Source organism: Hylobates moloch, unplaced genomic scaffold (genome assembly GCF_009828535.3).
Source record: "Hylobates moloch isolate HMO894 unplaced genomic scaffold, HMol_V3 SCAFFOLD_13, whole genome shotgun sequence".
Taxonomy (NCBI): domain Eukaryota; kingdom Metazoa; phylum Chordata; class Mammalia; order Primates; family Hylobatidae; genus Hylobates; species Hylobates moloch.
Genome location: NW_026652288.1, coordinates 38,634,178 through 38,656,342, shown reverse-complemented (window position 1 = coordinate 38,656,342; position 22,165 = coordinate 38,634,178). Strand labels below are relative to the sequence as shown.

Below are 22,165 nucleotides of genomic sequence, written 5' to 3'. Positions count from 1 at the left end.
TGGAGCGGGAGGATGCTCTGGGGCACTGGGCATCCAGCTCGGAAGCTTCCCTCCTCTTTTTTCCCCCTCTCTTCCTGCCCTGGTATTTTTCTTCTCCTCGTCCTCCTCTTTATGCGTTTCTCCTATTCCATTTTCTCCTTTTCCTTCTCATCCTGTTTCACCTCACCCTTCTCCTTCTCTGTCATCTCATTCTCTCTCCTCCTGCTTCCCTTCCTTTCCCTCCCTTTAGACCCCCACCCCCATCCTGACTCCCCCACTGCACCAGCCGCTAGGAATCCCAGCTCCCAAGAGCTCAGTGTCTGGGGTGAGGGGTTCAGTGCTCAGGTCTGCATGGGGTGGGCGTTTGGGGATGGGACTCAGAGGTCGTGTGTTTCTGGGAGCTTGGGGAAGGGGGTGTCCAGGGTCCAGAGCTACTCACATGAGAAGTGCAGTGACCGCTTCTGTCTCCTGCAGCCTCAAGTGCAGCAACTGCTACATGGTGTGGGGCGGGGACTTTGTGAGTCCTGGGCAGCAGGGCCGGATCAGCCACACGGACCTTGTCATTGGGTGCTTGGTGGACTTGGCCACTGGCTTAATGACCTTTACAGCCAATGGCAAAGAGAGCAACACCTTTTTCCAGGTGAGTCCAGGCCACAGCAACTTAGTGAGAGCATCCTCATGTCCCAGCATCCCAAGACAGCCCTTATAGATGTCCCCTGAGGCCAGACCTCAGAGATGGAACAAAAACAGCTCCTAGGCTGTCCTCAAGAGGTCGCTGGAAGACCACCTTGTTGAAACTTCCATGAAACTAAGGCCCAGACTGGAGGAGATACAGAATCTCACTCTGTTGCCCAGACTGGAGTGCAATGACACGATCTTGGCTCACTGCAACCTTCGCCTCCTGGGTTAGAGGGATTCTCCTGCTTCAGCCTCCTGAGTAGCTGGGATTACAGGCGTGCGCCACAACAGCCAGCTAAGTTTTATGTTTTTAGTAGAGAAGAGGTTTCGCTATGTTGGCCAGGCTGGTCTCAAACTGCTGACCTCAAGTGGTCCACCCACCTTGGCCTCCCAAAGTGCTGGGATTGCAGGCATGAGCCACCGCACCCAGCCAGAGTCCAGCCTTGACCTTGGAAAGAGGTCTCTATTCCTTCTTGAGCTGGGTGACACTAGTCACCAGCTTCTCTCCAACCAGGGAACGTGCTAGGATGGGCCAGAATCCTAAGGTGGCCTTTTCCTTTTAAACATTTTATTCTGAAAAATTTCAATCATACAGCAAAATTGAAGGAGCTACATAGATAACACCCTGTACCCCCCACCCGGAATCTACTATCAATGTTGTAGATATTGGCTTTATCACATATTAACCTACCTATCCATTAATCTATCTAACGTGGGTTTGTGCAACTTTATTTTAATTTTTTGGTATCCATTGTTGGCTATGAAATTTTATTGCATTTTATTTTATTTATTTTGAGACAGGGCCTCACTCTGTCCCCCAGGCTGGAGTGCAGTGGTGTGATCACAGCTGACTGCAGCCTCAACTTCCCAGGCTCAAGCAATCCTTCTATCTCAGCTTCCTAAGTAGCTGGGACTATAGGCATGCACCACTTTGACTAGCTGATTTTTTGTGTGTATTTTTTGTAGAGACGGGTTTTCTCCATATTGCCCAGGCTGGTCTCTCACTCCCGGGCTCAAGCGATCTCCCCACCTTGGCCTCCCAAAATGCTGGGATTACAGGCGTGAGTCACTGTGCCCGGCTTATTTTTTATTTTTATTTTTTGAGGCAGGGTTTCGCTCTGTTACCCAGGCTGGAGTGCCATGGTGAGATCACAGCTCACTGCAGCCATGACCTTCCTGGGCTCAAGCGATCATCCCACTTCAGCCTCTTGAATAGCTGGGAACACAGGCACATACCACCACGCCCAGCTAATTTTTTTTGTATTTATTGTACAGACGGGGTCTCACTATGTTGCCCAGGCTGGTCTCAGACTCCTGGTCTCAAGCAATCCTTCTGCCTCAGCCTCCCAAAGTGCTGGGATTGCAGGCGTGAACCACTGCTCCTGGCTAAAGCTTTATGTTAAATGGAGAATTAAAAACATATACAAGAATGGAATAGTATAATGAACTGCCATGCCCCTGTCACACAGCTTCAACTGTCACCCACTCACAGCCAGTCTTGTTTCATCTTTTTTATTTGTTTTTTGAGAGAGGGTCTCCCTCTGTCACCCAGGCTGGAGTGCAGTGGCACAATCTCAACTCACTGCAACCTCTGCCTCCCAGGCTCAAGTGATCCTCCTGCCTCAGCCTCCTGAGTAGCTGGGACTACAGGTGTGCACCACCATGCCTGGCTAACTTTTTTTAAGTTTTAGTGGAGACAGGATCTTGCTATGTTGCCCAGGCTGCTCTCGAACTCTTGGGCTCAAGCAATCCTCCTGCCTCAGCCTCCCAAAGTGCTGGGATGACAGGTATAAGCCACTGCACCTGGCTTGTTTCATCTTTTTATATCTACTTCCCTTCCACACCCACTGGATAATTTTGAAGGAAATTGCAAACATCAGATAGTTTCCTCTGTTTTCAGTATGTAGCTTTAAAAGATAAGGATGGTCTTAAAGAGCATAACCACAATACCACTATCACCTAAAAGAAAAAAAAATAGTTTCTAAATATCGTCAAATATCCAGTTTGTGTTCAGATTTCTCTGGTTGTCCCCAAAATGTCATTTTACCATTTCTTTGTTTGAATCAGAATCTAAGTAGGGTCATATATTTTATTTTATTATTTATTTTTATTTTTATTTTTTGAGACAATGTCTCACTCTGTTACCCAGTCTGGAGTGCAGTGGCACGGTCTTGGCTCACTGCAACCTTTGCCTCCCAGGCTCAAGCCTCCTAAGTAGGTGGGATTACAGGTGTGCGCCACCACACCCAGCTAATTTTTGTATTTTTAGTAGAGACGGGGTCTGGCTATATTGCCCAGCCTGGTCTTGAACTCCTGGACTCAAGTGACCCTCCCGCCTTGGCCTCCCAAAGTGGTGGGATTACAGTGTGAGCCAGCGTGCTCAACCTTATTTATTTAATTATTTATTTTAATTTATTAAGACAGAGTCTTGCTCCGTCACCCAGGCTGGTGCACAGTGGTGCCAACCGCACTCAGCCTTATTTATTTATTTATTTATTTATTTATTTATTTATTTATTTTAATTTATTAAGACAGGGTCTCATTCTGTCACCCAGGCTGGTGCACAGTGGTACAATCTCGGCTTACTGCAGCCTCAACCTCCTGGGATCAAACGATCCTCCCACCTCAGCCTCCCAAGTAGTTGGGACCACAGACACGCACTACCACACCTGGCTAATTTTTGTGTTTTTTGTAGAGAGGGTGTTTTGCCATGTTGCCCAGGCCGGTCTTGAACTCCTGACCTCAAACAATTCACCCACCTCCACCTCCCATGTAATCCCAGAATATAAAACATGCTGGGATTACAGGCGTGCACCACCACGCTCGACCCAGGGTCATATATTTTAGCTGGTTGCTCTGTACCTTGAGTTTCATTTCATATGTAGATTTCCACCTCCATTTCTTCTTCTTCCCCCCCGCCCCCGACAAATGTATTTGTTGAAGGAACCAGGCTATTTGTCCTGTAGCACTTTGCTCCTCAAAGTGTGGTCCCTGGACCAACCAGCAGGATCAGCATCACCTGGGAGCTTGTCAGAGCTGCAGGATCTTTAGCTGGGTCTAGTCGTGGGCACCTGCAGTTCCAGCTACTCTGGAGGCTGAGGCAGGAGGATCACCTGAGTCTGGGAGGCAGAGGTTGTAGTGAGCTATGATAGCGCCACTGCACTCCAGCCTGGGTGACAGAGCGAGACCCTGCTTCTTTTTAAAAATATTAAAATGGGCCAGGCATGGTGGCTCACACCTGTAATCCCAGCACTTTGGGAGGCCGAGGTGGGTGGATCGCTTAAGGTCAGGAGTTCGAGACCAGCCTGGCCAACATGGTGAAACCCCCATCTCTACTAATAATACAAAAATTAGCCTGGCATGGTGGTGGGCGCCTGTAATCCCAGCTACTTGGGAGGCTGAGGCAGGAGAATCGCTTGAGCCTGGGAGGTGGAGGTTGCAGTGAGCCGAGATTGCGCCACTGCACTCTCTAGCCTGGGTGACAGAGCCAGACTTCATCTCAAAAAAATAAATAAAAATAAATAAAATTAAATAAATGCAGAGTCTTAGACCCCTTCCCATGCCTGCCAAATCAGAATCTGCATTTTGACAGGATCCCAGGGGCTTCCTGTGCATATTAAATCTGGAGAGGGCTGGCCTGGTTTCCCATAGCCTGGATCTGGCTGGTGCATTCCTGTGGTAGCGTTTTAACATTTTCCTTTGTCCCCCATATTTCCTGTAAACTGGGAGTTTGGTCCTGGGGTGCAATTAGATCAGGTTTGGTGTGGGCGGGACGGCTTCAGAGACAGTGTTGTTTGTGGAGGCAGAGGCTGGCTGGATGGGCTCCACTGGGAAGATGGGAGAGGGGCAAGACAATCTGAGGACACTTTCTGGAATTTTTTGTTTTTATTTTTGTTTTGAGATAGGGTCTTGTTCTGTCACCCAGGCTGAAGTGCGGTGGTGCAATCATGACTCACTGCAGCCCCGACCTCCCAGGATCAAGCGATTCTCTCATCTTAGCCTCCTGAGTAGCTGCAACTACAGATATAGACCACTGTGCCTGGCTAATTTTTTATGTTTTGTAGAAATGGGGTCTCACTATGTTGCCCAGGCTGCTCTTGAACTCTTAGGCTCAAGTGGCCCTCCCACTTCAGCCTCCCAAAGTTCTAGGATTACAGGTGTGAGCTACTGCACTCTCTGGGTTTTGAAGAATGAGTATGCTTGGGAGAGAAATGGGAAAGGCATTCTCAGTGCGGGGTGTGATGTGTGCAGAGACAGATGACGGGTGGCTCTGGGAGAGTTGGAGGAGGTTGGCCTGTGGATCAGAGGTAGGGCAGTCTCAGGGTGACCTCTGAGCCATTTTGGAGCCTCTAACGCCCAGATGAAGACCTGCAAATTGGCCCCAGAGTTTGAAGTCCGAATCAACCCTCCCTCCAGCCCACCCGATTCCTCACCTCGTCCTCTTCTCCTCTGCCAGGTGGAACCCAACACAAAGCTATTTCCTGCCGTCTTCGTCCTGCCCACCCACCAGAACGTCATCCAGTTTGAGCTGGGGAAGCAGAAGGTACAAGTGCAGTGATGGGGGCGCTAATGGGGCCAGGCTGAGGCAGGAGGTGTGGGGAGGCCAGGCGGGCAGAGCCACTGAAGGGGAGGGACAATCCAAGAGGTCTCCCTGGAAGTGGTGTGGTGGGACAGAGGGGGCTGGCCATCTTGACCCATGCGTGTCACTCTGCCCTCAGAACATCATGCCGTTGTCAGCCGCCATGTTCCAAAGCGAGCGCAAGAACCCGGCCCCACAGTGCCCACCGCGGCTGGAGATGCAGATGCTGATGCCAGTGTCCTGGAGCCGCATGCCCAACCACTACCTGCAGGTGGAGACGAGGCGTGCCGGCGAGCGGCTGGGCTGGGCCGTGCAGTGCCAGGAGCCGCTGACCATGATGGCGCTGCACATCCCCGAGGAGAAGCGGTCAGGACCAGCCCGGCTATGCGGGGGGCGGCTGGTGTTGCAAGCCCTCTGGGGTCTGGGTCCCACTCAGTGCCCCTTCTCAACACAACCCTGGAATTCCAGACAACACCCCGGGAATCTCCAGACCTACCTCAGGGAACTTGGGCTCAGCTCAGACATCCCCGGATTACACCCCAGGGGGATTCAGACTCAACGCAGGAGCCTCTAGGCCATCCCGGTGGACCGCAGGCCCACCCTAAGAGAACCCAGATAATACCCCAGGGACCCAGACCCACTCCACAGGGCCCCAAACCCATCTCAGGGAGCCAGACCCACATCAACACCGCAGGGGGCCCCAAGTACACCCCAGGATCCCTGGACATGATTCAGGGAGGCTTGGATGCACCCTAGAGTCTCTTGGGCATACGCAGGGAGACTTTAAGAAGAATCCCGTGGAGATCTCAAACCCAGTCCAGGGGACCCAGACACAGCTAGGGCCACAGATGCGTTCACATGGATGGCAGGGTTACTCTTAAGAACTGAACGTGGCCAGGCACGGTGGCTCACACCTGTAATCCCAGCACTTTGGGAGGCTGAAGCAGGCAGATCACCTGAGGTCAGGAGTCTCTACTAAAAATACAAAAATTAGCCAGCTGTGGTGGTGTGCACCTGTCGTCCCAGCTACTCGGGAGGCTGAGGCATGAGAATTGCTTAAACCCAGGAGGCGGAGGTTGCATTGAGCTAGGATCGCGCCACTGCACTCCAGCCTGGGCAACAGAGCAAGAGGCCATCTCAAAAAATGGAACTCTGAACGTGGAAGGGATCCCAGGCTCACCCAGGAGGCTTCTGACATGCCTCTTTCTTTCTTTCCTTCCTTCCTTCCTCCCTCCCTCCCTCCCTTCTTCCCTCTCTTCCTTCCTTCCTCTCTCCCTCCCTCCTTCCCTTCCTTCCTTTATTCATTCATCCTTTCAACAAATAGCTCTGGGTCCCTCCTATGTGCTAGGTAGTATTCCAGGCTAGAGACACCAAGCCCCTGTGAAGTGACATTCTAGTAATGCTTGTACATAACTCAGGATGCTCAGACATGCCCAAAGGGACCCAATGTCATCCCCAGGTCCCCAGACACACCCATTTATTAATTTATTTATTCAACAAATATTTATGGGTACAGTGGCTCACGTTTGTAATCTAAGCACTTCAGGAGGCTGAGGAGGAGGGAGGGTTGCTTGAGGCCAGGGGTTTGAAACCACCAGGAAGCATAGTGAGAACCCATCTCCACATTTTTTTTTCTTTTTAATTAGCTTGGCTTGGTGGCACACACTTGTAGTCTCAGCTACCTGGGAGGCTGAGGCAGGAGGATTGCTTAAGCCCAGGAGTTCAAGGTTGCAGAGCTAGGATCGCACCACTGCACTCTAGCCTGGGCAACAGAGCAAGACCCCATCACTAAAAAGCAACAACAACAACAAATGCTGAGCACTTTACTATGTGCTAGGTGCGGTTTTAGGTGCTGGGAATATAATAAAAGCAAAAACGAAACAGGCAGAAATGTCCTGCCCTTGGAATTTACATTCTAATGACACTGAAACACAATAGTGTACTCAGACCTGCCAGAGGGGATTCAAACCCAATCTGGGGGCCCAAACACATCTTGGGAACATCAGATGTTCTATGTGGACTCTCAGACTCTTACAAAGTCCCAGACCATCCCAGGGACCCCAGAGGTATCCCAGGGCCCCCCAGATCCCTTAGGGACTTCCAGAACCATTGAAAGACTCCTAGACCCAGCTCCACTGCCCTCACAGAACCCTAAGCTAGGAGGCCACTGGAACTCCCTGCTGCAGCCTTCGACACTCATCTCAGCACCTCTGCCTTTCTGGGATCTGTGTCTCTGTCTCCCATCTTCTCCCAGGATGGGTGAATTGATAGATGGAATGGTAGGGGTTTGAAGGAAAGACGAATGAAGAAATGGGTGGGTAATGATGAAGGAAATGGAGGAAGAGATGGTGGCTGGACGGATGCTGGAGGCTCATTCATCTGTCCCTGTCTGTTTCCCATCTCTGCTGCAGGTGCATGGACATCCTAGAGCTGTCGGAGCGCCTGGACCTGCAGCGCTTCCACTCGCACACCCTGCGCCTCTACCGCGCTGTGTGCGCCCTGGGCAACAACCGCGTGGCGCACGCTCTGTGCAGCCACGTAGACCAGGCTCAGCTGCTGCACGCCCTGGAGGACGCGCACCTGCCAGGCCCACTGCGCGCAGGCTACTATGACCTCCTCATCAGCATCCACCTCGAAAGTGCCTGCCGCAGCCGCCGCTCCATGCTCTCTGAATACATCGTGCCCCTCACGCCTGAGACCCGCGCCATCACGCTCTTCCCTCCTGGAAGGAGCACAGAAAATGGTCACCCCCGGCATGGCCTGCCGGGAGTTGGAGTCACCACTTCGCTGAGGCCCCCGCATCATTTCTCGCCCCCCTGTTTCGTGGCCGCTCTGCCAGCTGCTGGGGCAACAGAGGCCCCCGCCCGCCTCAGCCCCGCCATCCCGCTGGAGGCCCTGCGGGACAAGGCACTGAGGATGCTGGGGGAGGCGGTGCGCGACGGTGGGCAGCACGCTCGCGACCCCGTCGGGGGCTCCGTGGAGTTCCAGTTTGTGCCTGTGCTCAAGCTCGTGTCCACCCTGCTGGTAATGGCTTCCTCCTGCTTCCGTCTGTCCCATTGTTCTCCCACATTCCCAAAACTCCAGAGATACATGCATTAATCCTCCTCTATTTATGTATCCAACCACCCATTCATTCCCTCCTCTATACCTCCATCCACCTTTCTTTTTATTATTATTATTTTTTTTTTCGAGACGGAGTCTCACTCTGTCGCCCAGGCTGGAGTGCAGTGGCGCAATCTCAGCTCACTGCAACCTCCGCCTCCCGGGTTCAAGCAATTCTCCTGCCTCAGCCCCCCGAGTAGCGGGGACTACAGGCATGTGACACCACACCCAGCTAATATTTGTATTTTCAGTAGAGACTGCTTTCACCATGTTGGCCAGGCTGGTCTCAAACGCCTGGTGATCTGCCCCTTGTGATCTGCCCACCTTGGCCTCCCAAAGTGCTGGGATTACAGGCGTGAGCCACCGCGTCTGGCCTCCATCCACCTTTCTATGTATCCTTCCACCATCTCCCTATCCCTCATTCACCTTTCCCTCCATCTGCTCACCTGTCATCTCTTTATGTTTATTCGTCTCTTCTTTCTTCCTGTTCATCTATCCAACCAACCATCGTTCATCCATCCATCAATCCATCAGTCCTCCACCCGCCTTTCCATCCACCCATTCATCCTATCCATTCATGTGTATAGATCATCTTTCCATCAACAAGTCCATCTGCCTTTCTATCCTTTTGTTCTCCACCCACTCCATTCATTCATTCATGTACCCATCTATCCAAGTTTCAATCTATTTGCCCATCCATCTTTTCATTCATTCATACAGCAGTCCATCCACCATTCCATCTGTTCATCTATCTGCCTACCCATTAATGTATTAATCTATCTTTCCTTCTGTAGGTCCAATAATCATCTCCTCCCGCCTATGCGTCCATCCATACCTACATCCACAGATCCATCCGTTCCTCCATTTCCCACCTACCCTTCATCCATCCATCCATCTCTCCATTCATATGTAGTACACCCATCCACCTACCCACAAATCCATTTAGCCATCCACACCCATCCATCTACCCATTCCCTATCCTTCTATCCATCCCTTGTATCACATACCCTTTTATTCATAGACCCATCTAACTATTCATTTACATATCCATCTTTTTGGTTTTGTTTGTGTGTGTGTTTGTTTTGAGATGAAGTCTTGCTCTGTCACCCAGGCCGAAGAGTGCAGTGGAGCAATCTTGGCTCACTGCAACCTCTGCTTCCCATGTTCAAGTGATTCTCCTGCCTCAGCCTCCCAAGTAACTGGGATTACAGGCGCCCACCACCATGTCCGGCTAATTTTTGTATTTTTAATACAGATGGGGTTTCACCATGTTGACCAGGCTGATCTTGAACTCCTGACCTCGTGATCCTCCCAAAGTGCTGTCCTCATCCTCCCAAAGTGCTGGAACTATAGGCGTGAGCCACCATGTCCAGGCGAGACAGGGTCTCGCTCTGTCACCCAGGCTGGAGTGCAATGGCACAATAATGGCTTACTGTAGCCTCAACCTCCTGGGCTTAAGCAATCCTTCTACCTCAGCCTCCTGAATAGCCGGGACTACAGGTGTACACTACCATGCCCAGCTAAATTTTAAATTTTTTGTAGAGGTGGAGTCTCGCTAGTTTGCCCAAGCTGGTCTTGAACTCCTGGGCTCAAGCAATTCTCCCACCTTGGTCTCCCAGTGTTGGGATTACAGGCATGAGACACTCTGCTCAACCTAATTTTGTTCTTATTTATTATTTTTTATTTTATTTTATTTTGTAAGAGACAGGGTCATGCCCAGGCTAGAATGCGGTGGCATGACTGTAGCCTACTGCAGTTTCAAACTCCTGGGTTCAAGTGGTCATCTTGCCTCAGCCTCCCGAAGTACTGTGATTACAGGTGTAAGCCACCACACCTGGCCCCAACTTTTCATACACAAACCTATCCAGCCATGTGTCCAACCATCCCCCCTACCCTCATGGCTATTCACTAATTTATCTATTTATCCACATATTCATTTACTTCCTCATGCATCTATCAACCCATCCATCACCTACCCACCTACCTATACATCATTTATCCTTCTCTCCATCCACCCATCATCTTTTCCTCCATCATTTCCTTCATCTCCCCATCATCATCCACTTATTCATCTTTCCTTCAAACCTCTACCATTCCAGCTCTCGATTCATCCAGCCAGCCATCCAGTCCTCCCTCCATTCATCCATCTCTCTCTCTCCCCTGCACTCTTCTTCCCTTTCGTCTACTCCCTCTTCCATATGTTAGCATCTTTTAAACTTTAATTTAATTTTTTGTTTTTTTGAGACAGACTCTCCCTCTGTCATGCAGGCTGGAGTGCAGTGGCATAATATCAGCTCCCTGCAACCTCTGCCTTCCCGGTTCAAGTGATTCTCTTGCCTCAGCCTCCTGAGTAGCTGGGAATACAGGCGTGTACCACCACACTCAGCTAATTTTTTTTGTATTTTTGTAGAGACGGGGTTTCGCCATGTTGGCCAGGCTGGTCTTGAACTCCTGGCCTCAAGTGATCCGCCCACCTTGGTCTCCCAAAGTGCTGGGATTACAGGTGTGAGCCTCGCCTCATGTGTTAGCATCTTCATTATGTTGACTGAGAGCTGGTGTATACTGGGAGCTATGCAGGCATAGGGTGTGTCCTGGGCCAGAGGACATAGCACATGCTTAGGCTTGGGAGAAAGGACACTCACCTGTGATGGGAGAGGCACTCATATTTGGCTCTGTGGTCTGGGCTGTGTGGGTGGGACACAGGGTGTGGACCTGGGTGGATCTTAAGGAGGGTGGATGGCAAGGCGGGGGATGCCATTCCTGCTGTGGGAGAAATTGGATCAGCCAATACAGGACTGATTGGCATGTGCATGAGGGGTAGGTCTGGAAAGTGAGGCCAGGGCCTGATGACGGAGGCCTTGCAGGCCACAGTGAAGAACCGAGACTTTGTCCTGTAGGTGATGGGCATCTTTGGCGATGAGGATGTGAAACAGATCTTGAAGATGATTGAGCCTGAAGTCTTCGCTGAGGAAGAAGAGGAGGAGGAGGAAGAGGATGAAGAGGAAGACGAGGAGGAGAAAGAGGAGGATGAGGAGGAAACAGCACAGGAAAAGGAAGATGAGGAAAAAGAGGAAGAGGAGGCAGCAGAAGGGGAGAAAGAACAAGGCTTGGAGGAAGGGCTGCTCCAGATGAAGTTGCCAGAGTCTGTGAAGTTACAGGTGGGCTGCTGCTTCCTGCTTTTTGGCCTCTGTCCATCTGGGCTGGGAGACACAGGGTAGGTGGGATGTGAGCCTGGACTTCATCCTCAGGCAGTGGGGAGCTGTGGAAATGCATATGGCAGTGAGCAATGTTGACTTGGAAAGATCTCTGTTTTCCATGGAGATGAGACCATGGAGAAGGTAGTCTTTTTTGTTTGTTTTTTGAGACAGAATTTTGCTCTGTCGCCCAGGCTGGAATACAGTGATGTGATCTCAGCTCACTGTAACCTCCGCCTCCCGGGTTCAAGCAATTCTCCTGCCTCAGCCTGCTGAGTAGCTGGGATCACAGGCATGCGCCACGATGCCCAGCTAATTTTTTGTATTTTTAGTAGAGATGGGGTTTTGCCATGTTGGCCAGGCTGGTCTCGAACTCCTGACCTCAGGTGATCCACCCGCCTCGGCCTCCCAGAGTGCTGGGATTACAGGCGTGAGCCACCGTGCCTGGTGAAGTCAGGCTTAAGGTTCCAGGCAGGAAATGATTTTGGCTGGACCTGGGCAGGGCCACGCAGAGGGGAGAGGAAGCAAGAGAAGTTTCAAGGAAGTCCTGATGGTCTCACCTCCATCTCTCCTCCCACACGGCTGTCCTTCCACAGATGTGCCACCTGCTGGAGTATTTCTGTGACCAAGAGCTGCAGCACCGTGTGGAGTCCCTGGCAGCCTTTGCAGAGCGCTATGTGGACAAGCTCCAGGCCAACCAGCGGAGCCGCTATGGCCTCCTCATAAAAGCCTTCAGCATGACCGCAGCGGAGACTGCAAGACGAACCCGCGAGTTCCGCTCCCCACCCCAGGAACAGGTCACCTGACCCCTGTCGCTGGCCGCTTTTACTGTCTAAACCCCAACCTCAGCATCTCCTGACTCTGATCACTGAGGACCCTCAACCTCTAAACCCGTGCTTGACCCCTGACCCTAGTGATACATTTATCTCCTACTCGGAACCAACCTGACCTCTGAGTCACCTCAGACTGATGCTCTTTTCAAACCTCTGGCCCTAGTCTCCCAAATAGTCTTCATTAACTCACACTTCGACTCATGACCTTAGACACAGACTAACAATTGCATCTTCTATCTCTGATCTCAGAGTTCCTGCTTTGGGATCTCAGACCCTCATTCTAACCTTTGACCTTTCCCTAGATCAATATGCTATTGCAATTCAAAGATGGTACAGATGAGGAAGACTGTCCTCTCCCTGAAGAGATTCGACAGGATTTACTTGACTTTCATCAAGACCTGCTGGCACACTGTGGTAAGGAGTAGGGATCAGAGAGTCCTCCCCATGCCGACTTTCTCTCGAGATCTCTCCAGAAGTTTCCCTAAGATTTCCTGACCTTAATCCTCTACAGTATTGGTGCTATGTAACTATTGGTTGAATGAACGAATGAGTGAGTGAATGAATGTGTTAGTGAACAGTTAGATAATGCATGGAAGGATATGTTTATATGGGTATTTGGGTGGATGGCTATAAGCCAGATAAATGAATGGGTATGTGAATTGATGGATAGAAGAAGTGGGTAAAAAATGGCTGGCTGGATAGATGGATGGATGAAGAGAAGGATGGATGGATGGTTGAGAATTGGGTGGAGAGATGGCTGGCTGGGTGGAAGGACAGATGGATGACCTCCATAGTTTCTGATGAGAAGTCTGCTGATAGTCTTATTGAGATTCCCTTACACATGATGAATTATTTTTCCTTGGCTGACTTTGAAGATTTTCTCTTTGTCTTTGCCTTTCAACAATTTAGTATGACATGTCTAGGTGTAGAGCTCTTTGAATTTATCCTATTGGAAGTTTGTCGAGTTTCTTGGCTATATAACTACTTTTTATCAAAGTTGGAATATTTTTGACAATTATTTATTCAAATACTTTTCTGCCCCTTTCCTCTTCCTCTGGGACTCTCATTATGCATATATTGGTACACTTGATGGCATCCCACAGGTCTCTAAGGCCTTCTTTCATTTTGTTTTGTTTTGTTTTGTTTTGAGACGGTCTCACTCTGTCACCCAGCAGGAGTGCAGGTGCACAATCTTAGCTCACTGCATCCTCTGCCTCCTGGGCTCAAGCCATCCTCCTACCTCAGTCTCCCAAGTAGCTGGGAGAACAGGTGTGTGCTACCATGCCTGACTAATTTTTTAATTTTTTTATAGAGTCAGAGTTTTGCCATATTGCCCAGGCTGGTCTTGAACTCCTGGGCTCAAGCAATTTGCATGCCTGGGCCTCCCAAAGTGCTGGATTACAGGTGTGAGCCACTGCACCTGGCCCGTTTTTCTTCATTCTTTTACTTTTCTGTTCTTCAGGCTAGACAATCTCTATGTCCTACCTTCAAGTTCACTGACTGTTTCTCCTATCAGCTCAAATATGCTGTTGAACCCCCTCTAGTAATTTTTTATTTCAGTTATTTTATTTTTCAACTCCAGAATTTCTATATTTTAATAGTCTGCCTTTTTATTAGTATTCACTACTGGATAAGTCACTATTATCATATTTCCTTTTAATTCTTCAGACATGGTTTCCTTTAGTTCTTTGAAGATATTTGCAAAATTGATTTAAAAGATAAATGTTTCATAGAATGAATAAATGAACAAATACATGAACACACAAAGAAGTAAATGAGGCCAGGGGTGGTGGCACATGCCTGTAATCCTGGCATTTTGGGAGGCTGAGGTGGGTGGATTGCTTGAGCTCAGGAGTTCAAAACCAGCCTGGGCAACATGGCAAGACCCCCATCTCTACAGAAAAAGATACAAAATTAACAGGGCATGGTGGCATACACCTGTTTTCCCAGCTACTCAGGAGGCTGAGGTGGGAGGATGGCTTGAGCCAAGGAGGCAGAGGTTGCAGTGAGTTGAGATCGTGCCACTGCTCTCCAATGCAACAGAGCAAGACACTGTCTAAAAAAAAAAAAAAGGAAATGAGAAACTCCATGCATGCACGCACATATGCACAAATGAATAAGTGAGTGTGTGAGCAGGTGAATAAGTAAACCGATGAATGACATTTCCCCCCTTCTTGACCACTTCCAGGAATTCAGCTGGATGGAGAGGAGGAGGAACCAGAGGAAGAGACCACCCTGGGCAGCCGCCTCGTGAGCCTGTTGGAGAAAGTGCGGCTGGTAAAGAAGAAGGAAGAGAAACCTGAGGAGGAGCGGCCAGCAGAGGAGAGCAAACCCCGTGAGGACTGGAGTCACCGGGGAGACGGCAGGGGTGGGGTGGGCAGCCCTATGCCTGGGGAGCCTCTGTGTCCCAAAGAGGGCATGAGGACGGATGCAAGGGAGGGGTAGATAGGCAGGAGTGAGAGGGGAAGAGTGGCGGGCAAACTGGAAGCAGGCGTGGTGGCTCACGCCTGTAATCCCAGCACTTTGGGAGGCTGAGGCGGGTGGATCACTTGAGGTCAGGCATTCGAGACCAGCCTGGCCAACATGGTGAAACCCCCTTCTCCACTAAAAATACAAAAATTAGCTGGGCATGGTGGTGCATGCCTGTAATCCCAGCTACTTGGAGACTGAGGCACGAGAATTGCTTGAACGCAGGAGGTGGGGGTTGCAGTGAGCCCAGATTGCGCCATTGCACTCCAGCCTGGGTGACAGAGCGAGACTCTGTCTCAAAAAAAAAAAAAAAAAAACAAAGATGCATGCTAGAGGTTTGCCTCCAGAGACGGGGGCTGTAGAACGTGTGTGTTGGACCAGGGTGACACAGCCTACCAGCTTAGTGGCAAACCTCTCACCAAGGGATGGCGGCAACCCTGAACCACGGTGGCTTCCGTGGCCTTGCGGCTTCTCTTTTCTTTCTTGATGAGATGATTACCATGCTGAGGGATTAGACAAGCAGCTATCATTAGTGTTGGGCCAATGTGTTATTTTGCAAACTGTATATTAGCCACATCTAACAAGGACGGATTTCCTGACGTTGGTACAGGTTTTATCCCGCAACATTCAGGAAACTTTTATGGGGCCAACTATGGGGCAGGAACTGTTACCAGGGCTGGGAAATACAGCCAAGGGGGGAAAGTCAAAGCCCCTGCCCACCAGTTTAGATTTTGTCTTTTCTTTTCTTTTTTTTTTTTTTGAGGCAGGGTCTCACTGTGTTGCCCAGGCTAGAGTGCAGTGGCGTGATCTTGGCTCACTGCAACCTCCGCCTCCTGGGTTCAAGCGATTCTCCTGCTTCAGCCTCCGGAGTAGCTGGGATTACAGGCGTGCAGCACCATGCCTGGCTAATTTTTGTATTTTTAGTAGAGACGGGGCTTCGCCATGTTGGCCAGGCTGGTCTCAAACTCCTGACCTCAGGTGATCCACCTGCCTCGGCCTCCCAAAGTGCGGGGATTACGGATGTGAGCCACCGCGCCCAGCCAAATCCACAGTATTTTTATAGAACAAGTGGGATCGTGACATATGCCTTCAAAGGTGCATGGCGAAGTGCTTCTTGTCGGCTCTGGTATCTTGCAGTTGTACAGTTTATTATTCCTGTTGAAATTTTTAGGAAGCCCTTGTGGGCTGGATATTAGGGCAAACAGAACAGAGAGATTCTTGGGGGAATAGAAAAAAGTTTGCCAGGCTGGGCACAGTGGCTCACACCTATAACCCTAGCCCTTTGGGAGGCCACAGTAGGAGGATCACTTGAGCCCGGGAGTTCGAGGCTGAAGTGAGCTGTGATCGCATCACTGCACCCTAGCCTGCGCAACAGAGCAAGACACTGTCTCTAAAAGAAAAAAAGGAAAACAATCTGCTAGAATCTGCCTGCTCCCAGCAGGTGGAGGGCAGGGGTGGTAGTAACTGGGAAAACTTCTAGAACAGGGGGCCCCTTCCACATTGTTCTGGTCCAAGGCCCCGTGTGCCGACCTGCCCTGCCTGGTGCTCCAAGCCTTGCGTTGTCTCCTTCCCAGGGTCCTTGCAGGAGCTGGTGTCCCACATGGTGGTGCGCTGGGCCCAAGAGGACTTCGTGCAGAGCCCAGAGCTGGTGCGGGCCATGTTCAGCCTCCTGCACCGGCAGTACGACGGGCTGGGTGAGCTGCTGCGTGCCCTGCCGCGGGCGTACACCATCTCGCCGTCCTCCGTGGAAGACACCATGAGCCTGCTCGAGTGCCTCGGCCAGATCCGCTCGCTGCTCATCGTGCAGATGGGCCCCCAGGAGGAGAACCTCATGATCCAGAGCATCGGGTGAGACACCGCCCTGCCCCCTTACTTTGCATATCCCCTTGGGTAATGAATGCCCTTGGGATACAATAACATTCCCTTCCCCAACTTCTGGCCCATCCTCTGGGTGATCTCAGTCTCTCGGAGGCTAGCTCACCTCCTGGGTAATGTCTCCTTCCCTTACCTCTCCACCTTCAGTGGTAGCAGCTCCGCTTGCTGTGTGACTCTCAGCAGGACATTCCCCACCCCACCCTTTTTTTTTTTTTTTTGTGAGACTGAGTCTCACTCTGTCACCCAGGCTGGAGTGCAATGGCGTAATCTCGGCTCACTGCAACCTCTGCCTCCCAGGTTCAAGCAATTCTCCTGTCTCAGCCTCCCAAGTAGCTGGGACTACAGGCACGCACCACCATGCCTGGCTAATTTTTTATATTTAGTAGAGACAGAGTTTCACCATGTTGATCAGACTAGTGTCGAACTCCTAACCTCAGGTGATCCACCTGCCTCGGCCTCCCAAAGTGCTGGGATTAGAGACGTGCGCCACCGCGCCTGGCTGAGGTTTACCCTTTTCGAGCTTCAGTTTCCTCATCTGTAAAACCGGGGAGAGCCAAGCCTACTCTGAAGGGTTGTGCTGTGGCTTCAGTGAGCTCATGAGAATAATAATAATTATGGTAGCAGTATTGAGCCCTCAGTGTCAAATATCTCATTCACACAGTAAACATTTATTAAGCATCTACTTCATGCCAGGCATTTCTAGGTGTTTTTGAGACAGGGCCTCACTCTGTTGCCCAGGCTAGAGTGCAGTGGCCCAATCATAGCTCACTGCAGCCTCAACTTCCTGGGCTCAAGGTATCCTCCTGCCTCAGCCTCCTGAGTAGCTGGGACTACAGATACATACCACCATGCCCAGCTAATTTGTAAATTTTTTTGTAGAGGCAGGGTCTTGCTATGTTGCCCAGGCTGGTCTTGGACTCAAGTGATCCTCCTGCCTTGGCCTCCCAAAGGGCTGGAATTACAAGGCGTAAGCCACCATGGTGGGACAACATTTGACAAAGGGCAACATGGCAAAGATCTCTGCCCTAGAGGAGCCTGCCTTGGGTGCATGCCTCAGTCTCCTTATGAGGGAAACAGGGACCCTTCCTCCCACAGTGGCTGTAGGAATTTTTATTTTTTTATTTTTTGAGATGGAGTCTTGCTCTGTTGCCAAGCCTGGAGTGCGCAATGTCTGCTCACTGCAACCTCCGCCTACCAGGTTCAAGCAATTCTCCCACCTCAGCCTCCTGCGTAGCTGGGATTATGGGTATGCGCCACCACGCCTGGCTAATTTCTGTATTTGTAGTAGAAATGGGGTTTCACCATGTTGGCCAGGCTGATCTCGAACTCCTGACCTCAAGTGATCCTCCAGCTTCGGCCTCCCAGAGTGCTGGGATTACACGCGTGAGCCACTGCGCCTGGCTGGCTGTAGGAATTGAGTGAGTTCAGATCTGTAAAGGGGGTGGTGCTAGGCACAGAGTGAGAGGGTCAAGAATGCCAACTGCTGTCAGAGTGGTGGCTATGGCCCTCTCCGGACTTGGGTCCTTGGTGACCCCGCACACTCTGCCCATGCACAGGAACATCATGAACAACAAAGTCTTCTACCAACACCCGAACCTGATGAGGGCGCTGGGCATGCATGAGACGGTCATGGAGGTCATGGTCAACGTCCTTGGGGGTGGCGAGTCCAAGGTGAGGGCCCAGGCCGGCCCTGGGGAGCTCGGGGAGGCAGCCACAGAGGGCAGGCCCTGAGCACCGGCCCACCCTGCCTGTCCCAGGAGATCCGCTTCCCCAAGATGGTGACAAGCTGCTGCCGCTTCCTCTGCTATTTCTGCCGCATCAGCCGGCAGAACCAGCGCTCCATGTTTGACCACCTGAGCTACCTCTTGGAGAACAGTGGCATCGGCCTGGGTGAGAACCCCCGAGCCCAGGGGCTGTCCCCCAGAACCCACTCCTGGCACCCCGTCCAGGCCTGCCCCACTTTCCACCAGCTCACTGTCATTCAACAAACACTCCCTCTCAACTGTGGCTCTGGCCCTGTAATGAGTAATGCTGGGGACACAATAGTGACCCCAATAGTGACAGCCCAGAGTGGTCAGAGCTTGGATGAGGGAAGTACAGACCAGAGGAGGCACCTGATCCAGGCTGGAAAAAGGGTGGTCAGGGAGGGCTTCCCAGAGGAGGTGAGACAAGCAGGAGTGAGATGTTCTCCCCATCTCTCGCCCCTGCAGGCATGCAGGGCTCCACGCCCCTGGACGTGGCTGCAGCCTCCGTCATTGACAACAATGAGCTGGCCTTGGCATTGCAGGAGCAGGACCTGGAAAAGGTGTGGAGGGCAGGGCTGGGCCCTAGGCCTAAGAGAGGAAATCGGGCCGCTACCCGGCTGCTTGGGACACCTGCTGATTCCGAACTCATTCTGGGGGGCAATTCTGGATGGTCCAGGGCCCAACCAGAAGGAGACTAATTTGCAGGGAGAGAACCGCACCCAGTTGCTCATTCATGGCTGTGGGCAGGTCCGCACTCCATGCTTCCTGTCTGGGGGCAGGTCTGCAGTCTACGCTTCCGGGCTGGGGGCGGATCCGCAGTCTACACTTCCGGGCTGGGGGCGGATCCACACGCTTCTCTTCCGGGTTGGGGGCCGATCCACAGTCTAGGCTTCCAGCTAGGTGGGCTTGGCACATTTCTTGGCTCTCTGAGCTTCCACTTCTGTGTACAGTGGTGAAATGCGTGGGCTCCAGAGTTCAGCAACTTTGCTTCTGCTCCCCTGGCTCCCTGGCTATGTGGCCTTGGATAAGTGACTTAGACTCTCCAGACTCCTGTTGCCTCATCTGTACAATGAATGTAGTCATAGAAACGACTTCGCCGGGCGCGGTGGCTCACGCTTGTAATCCCAGCACTTTGGGAGGCCGAGGCGGGCGGATCACGAGGTCAGGAGATCGAGACCACGGTGAAACCCCGTCTCTACTAAAAATACAAAAAATTAGCCGGGCGTGGTGGCGGGCGCCTGTAGTCCCAGCTACTCAGAGAGGCTGAGGCAGGAGAATGGCGTGAACCCAGGAGGCGGAGCTTGCAGTGAGCCGAGATCTCGCCACTGCACTCCAGCCTGGGCGACAGAGCGAGACTCCGTCTCAAAAAAAAAAAAAAAAAAAAAAGAAACGACTTCATGGAGTCATTCTGAGGATTAAATTAGTTAATCCAGGAAAGTGTTTGTAAAGGGGCTGTTAGTAACGTTAGCTGCTGTCATATTATCATTCAACAAATATGTAGTGTTCACTTACCATATGCAAAGCAGTAGCAATATGACAGTCAAAAATCCCTGTCCAGCCAGGCAAAGTGGCTTACGTCTGCAGTCCCAGCACTTTGGGAGGCTGAGGCAGGAGGATCACTTAAGCTCAGGAGTTTAAGACCAGCCTGGACAATATAGGGAGACCTTGTCTCTACAAAAAATACAAAAATTAGGTGGGTGTAGTGGCACATAACTGTAGTCCCAGCTACTCAGGAGGCTAAGGTGGGAGGATTTGATAGAGCCTGCGAGGCCGAGGCTGCAGTGAGCTATGATTGTACCACTGCACTTCACCTGAGGGACAGAGCGAGACCCCTTAAAAAAAAAAGTGGCCAGAGAAAGCCTCATTGAGAAAGTGACATTTGTGTACAGCTCTGAAGGAGGGTGACAGGTCAGGTGGCCATCATGGGGAAGAGCATTCTAGGCAGCGGGAACAGCCAGTGCAAAGGCCCTGAGGCAGGAGCAAACCTCATAAGTTGGAGGAACAGCAGAGAGACAGCTGTGGCTGGAGCAGAGGCAGTGAGGGTGAGGGCAGGAGGTGACAGATGGGTCATATGGCATCTTATCGGTCACAACAAGGCCTCTGGCTTTTACCTTGAGTGAGAGGAGGCCAGGATTCTGAGCAGAGGAGGGACGTGACCTGACTCAGGTGTTCATAGGGTCCCTTTGGCTGTGTGTGGGGAACAGATCGAGGGGAAGGCAGAAGGACAGGAGCACAGGGAAGAGGCTCGTGTCATGGTCCAGGTGGGAGACGAGGGTGGACAGAACCGCTACAGGAAAGGGGTCTGGATCCAGGCCCAAAGAGAAGATTCTTGGATCTCATGCAAGAAAGAATTCAGGGCGACTCCACAGAGTAAAGTGAAAGCAAGTTTATTAGGAAAGTAAAGGAATAAAAGAATAGCTCATCCATATACAGAGCAGCCCCAAGGGCTGCTGGTTGCTCATTTTTATGTTATTTCTTGATGATATGCTAAACAAAGGATGGATTATTCATGCCTCCCCTTTCTAGACCATGTAGGGTAACTTCCTGACGTTGCCATGACATTTGTAAACTGTCATGGCGCTGGTGGGAGTGCAGCAGTGAGGATGACCAGAGGTCACTCTCGTTGCCATCTTGGTTTTGGTGGGTTTTGGCCAGCTTCTTTACTGCAACCTGTTTTATCAGCAAGGACTTTATGACCTGTATCTTGTGCCAACCTTCTATCTCATTCTGTGACTTAGAATGCTTTAACCATCTGGGAATGCAGCCCAGTAGGTCTCAAGCTCTTGTTCAAGATGGAGCTGCTCTAGTTTACAGGCCTCTGATAGGACCAGAGCTAATTGGCCAAGGGATCAGAGCTGAACCGGACTGAGGAGCCACAGGGAAGTGCAGGGTGGGGCGGAGGGCTGAGCCCCAGGAGGAAGGTGACATGGGTCTGGTCTCTGACTGAGCCCCTTCTGCCCCCAGGTTGTGTCCTACCTGGCAGGCTGTGGCCTCCAGAGCTGCCCCATGCTTGTGGCCAAAGGGTACCCAGACATTGGCTGGAACCCCTGTGGTGGAGAGCGCTACCTGGACTTCCTGCGCTTCGCTGTCTTCGTCAACGGTGAGGAGGGGGTGGCAGTGGCTGAGCGGGAAGTATGGAGTCACTGGTCACACACCTCCCTCGAGATGACTGCTCGCACCCGGAGCCACAGTTGGGGTCCAGGCAGGAATCCCTTCCAGCAGGCCTGGGGCTGGCAGGTGTTACCCCTGGAGGTGTTGGGTCCTGTGGCTGGCAGTGTTGGATCCTGGGGCTGGCGGGAGCCTGGTGTTACCCCTAGAGGTGTTGGGTCCTGGGGCTGGCAGGGGCCTGGCGTTACCTCTGGAGCTGTTGGGTCCTGGGGCTGCATGGGGAGGTCTCTGATGGTGGCTCATGAGACCCGCTTTCCCCACGTGGGTGGCCAGGCGAGAGCGTGGAGGAGAATGCCAATGTGGTGGTGCGGCTGCTCATCCGGAAGCCTGAGTGCTTCGGACCTGCCCTGCGGGGTGAGGGTGGCTCAGGGCTGCTGGCTGCCATCGAAGAGGCCATCCGCATCTCCGAGGACCCTGCGAGGGATGGCCCAGGCATCCGCAGGGACCGGCGGCGCGAGCAGTGAGTCTCCCGGCCCCCTCCTCAATAGGGCAACGCGCCCTCCCTGGCCCCTGGCTGCCTCCCCCACCCCGGCCCCTGGCTGC

The 22,165-nt window shown here is 51.8% G+C and overlaps 1 protein-coding gene across 1 annotated transcript in view; it reads left to right on the top strand.

Annotated features, from left to right (window-relative positions):
• Nucleotides 1-22,165, top strand: part of RYR1 (ryanodine receptor 1) — a 159,845-nt gene that overhangs the window by 42,549 nt on the left and 95,131 nt on the right. The window contains exons 31-45 of the mRNA XM_058426182.1: nucleotides 230-324; nucleotides 454-619; nucleotides 5,114-5,200; nucleotides 5,376-5,602; nucleotides 7,648-8,260; nucleotides 11,236-11,496; nucleotides 12,129-12,329; nucleotides 12,668-12,779; nucleotides 14,554-14,700; nucleotides 16,409-16,682; nucleotides 18,266-18,380; nucleotides 18,467-18,599; nucleotides 18,920-19,014; nucleotides 21,419-21,554; nucleotides 21,896-22,082. Coding sequence (XP_058282165.1) covers nucleotides 230-324; nucleotides 454-619; nucleotides 5,114-5,200; nucleotides 5,376-5,602; nucleotides 7,648-8,260; nucleotides 11,236-11,496; nucleotides 12,129-12,329; nucleotides 12,668-12,779; nucleotides 14,554-14,700; nucleotides 16,409-16,682; nucleotides 18,266-18,380; nucleotides 18,467-18,599; nucleotides 18,920-19,014; nucleotides 21,419-21,554; nucleotides 21,896-22,082 — 2,849 coding nt within the window. The remainder of the gene's footprint in view (nucleotides 1-229; nucleotides 325-453; nucleotides 620-5,113; nucleotides 5,201-5,375; nucleotides 5,603-7,647; nucleotides 8,261-11,235; nucleotides 11,497-12,128; nucleotides 12,330-12,667; nucleotides 12,780-14,553; nucleotides 14,701-16,408; nucleotides 16,683-18,265; nucleotides 18,381-18,466; nucleotides 18,600-18,919; nucleotides 19,015-21,418; nucleotides 21,555-21,895; nucleotides 22,083-22,165) is intronic.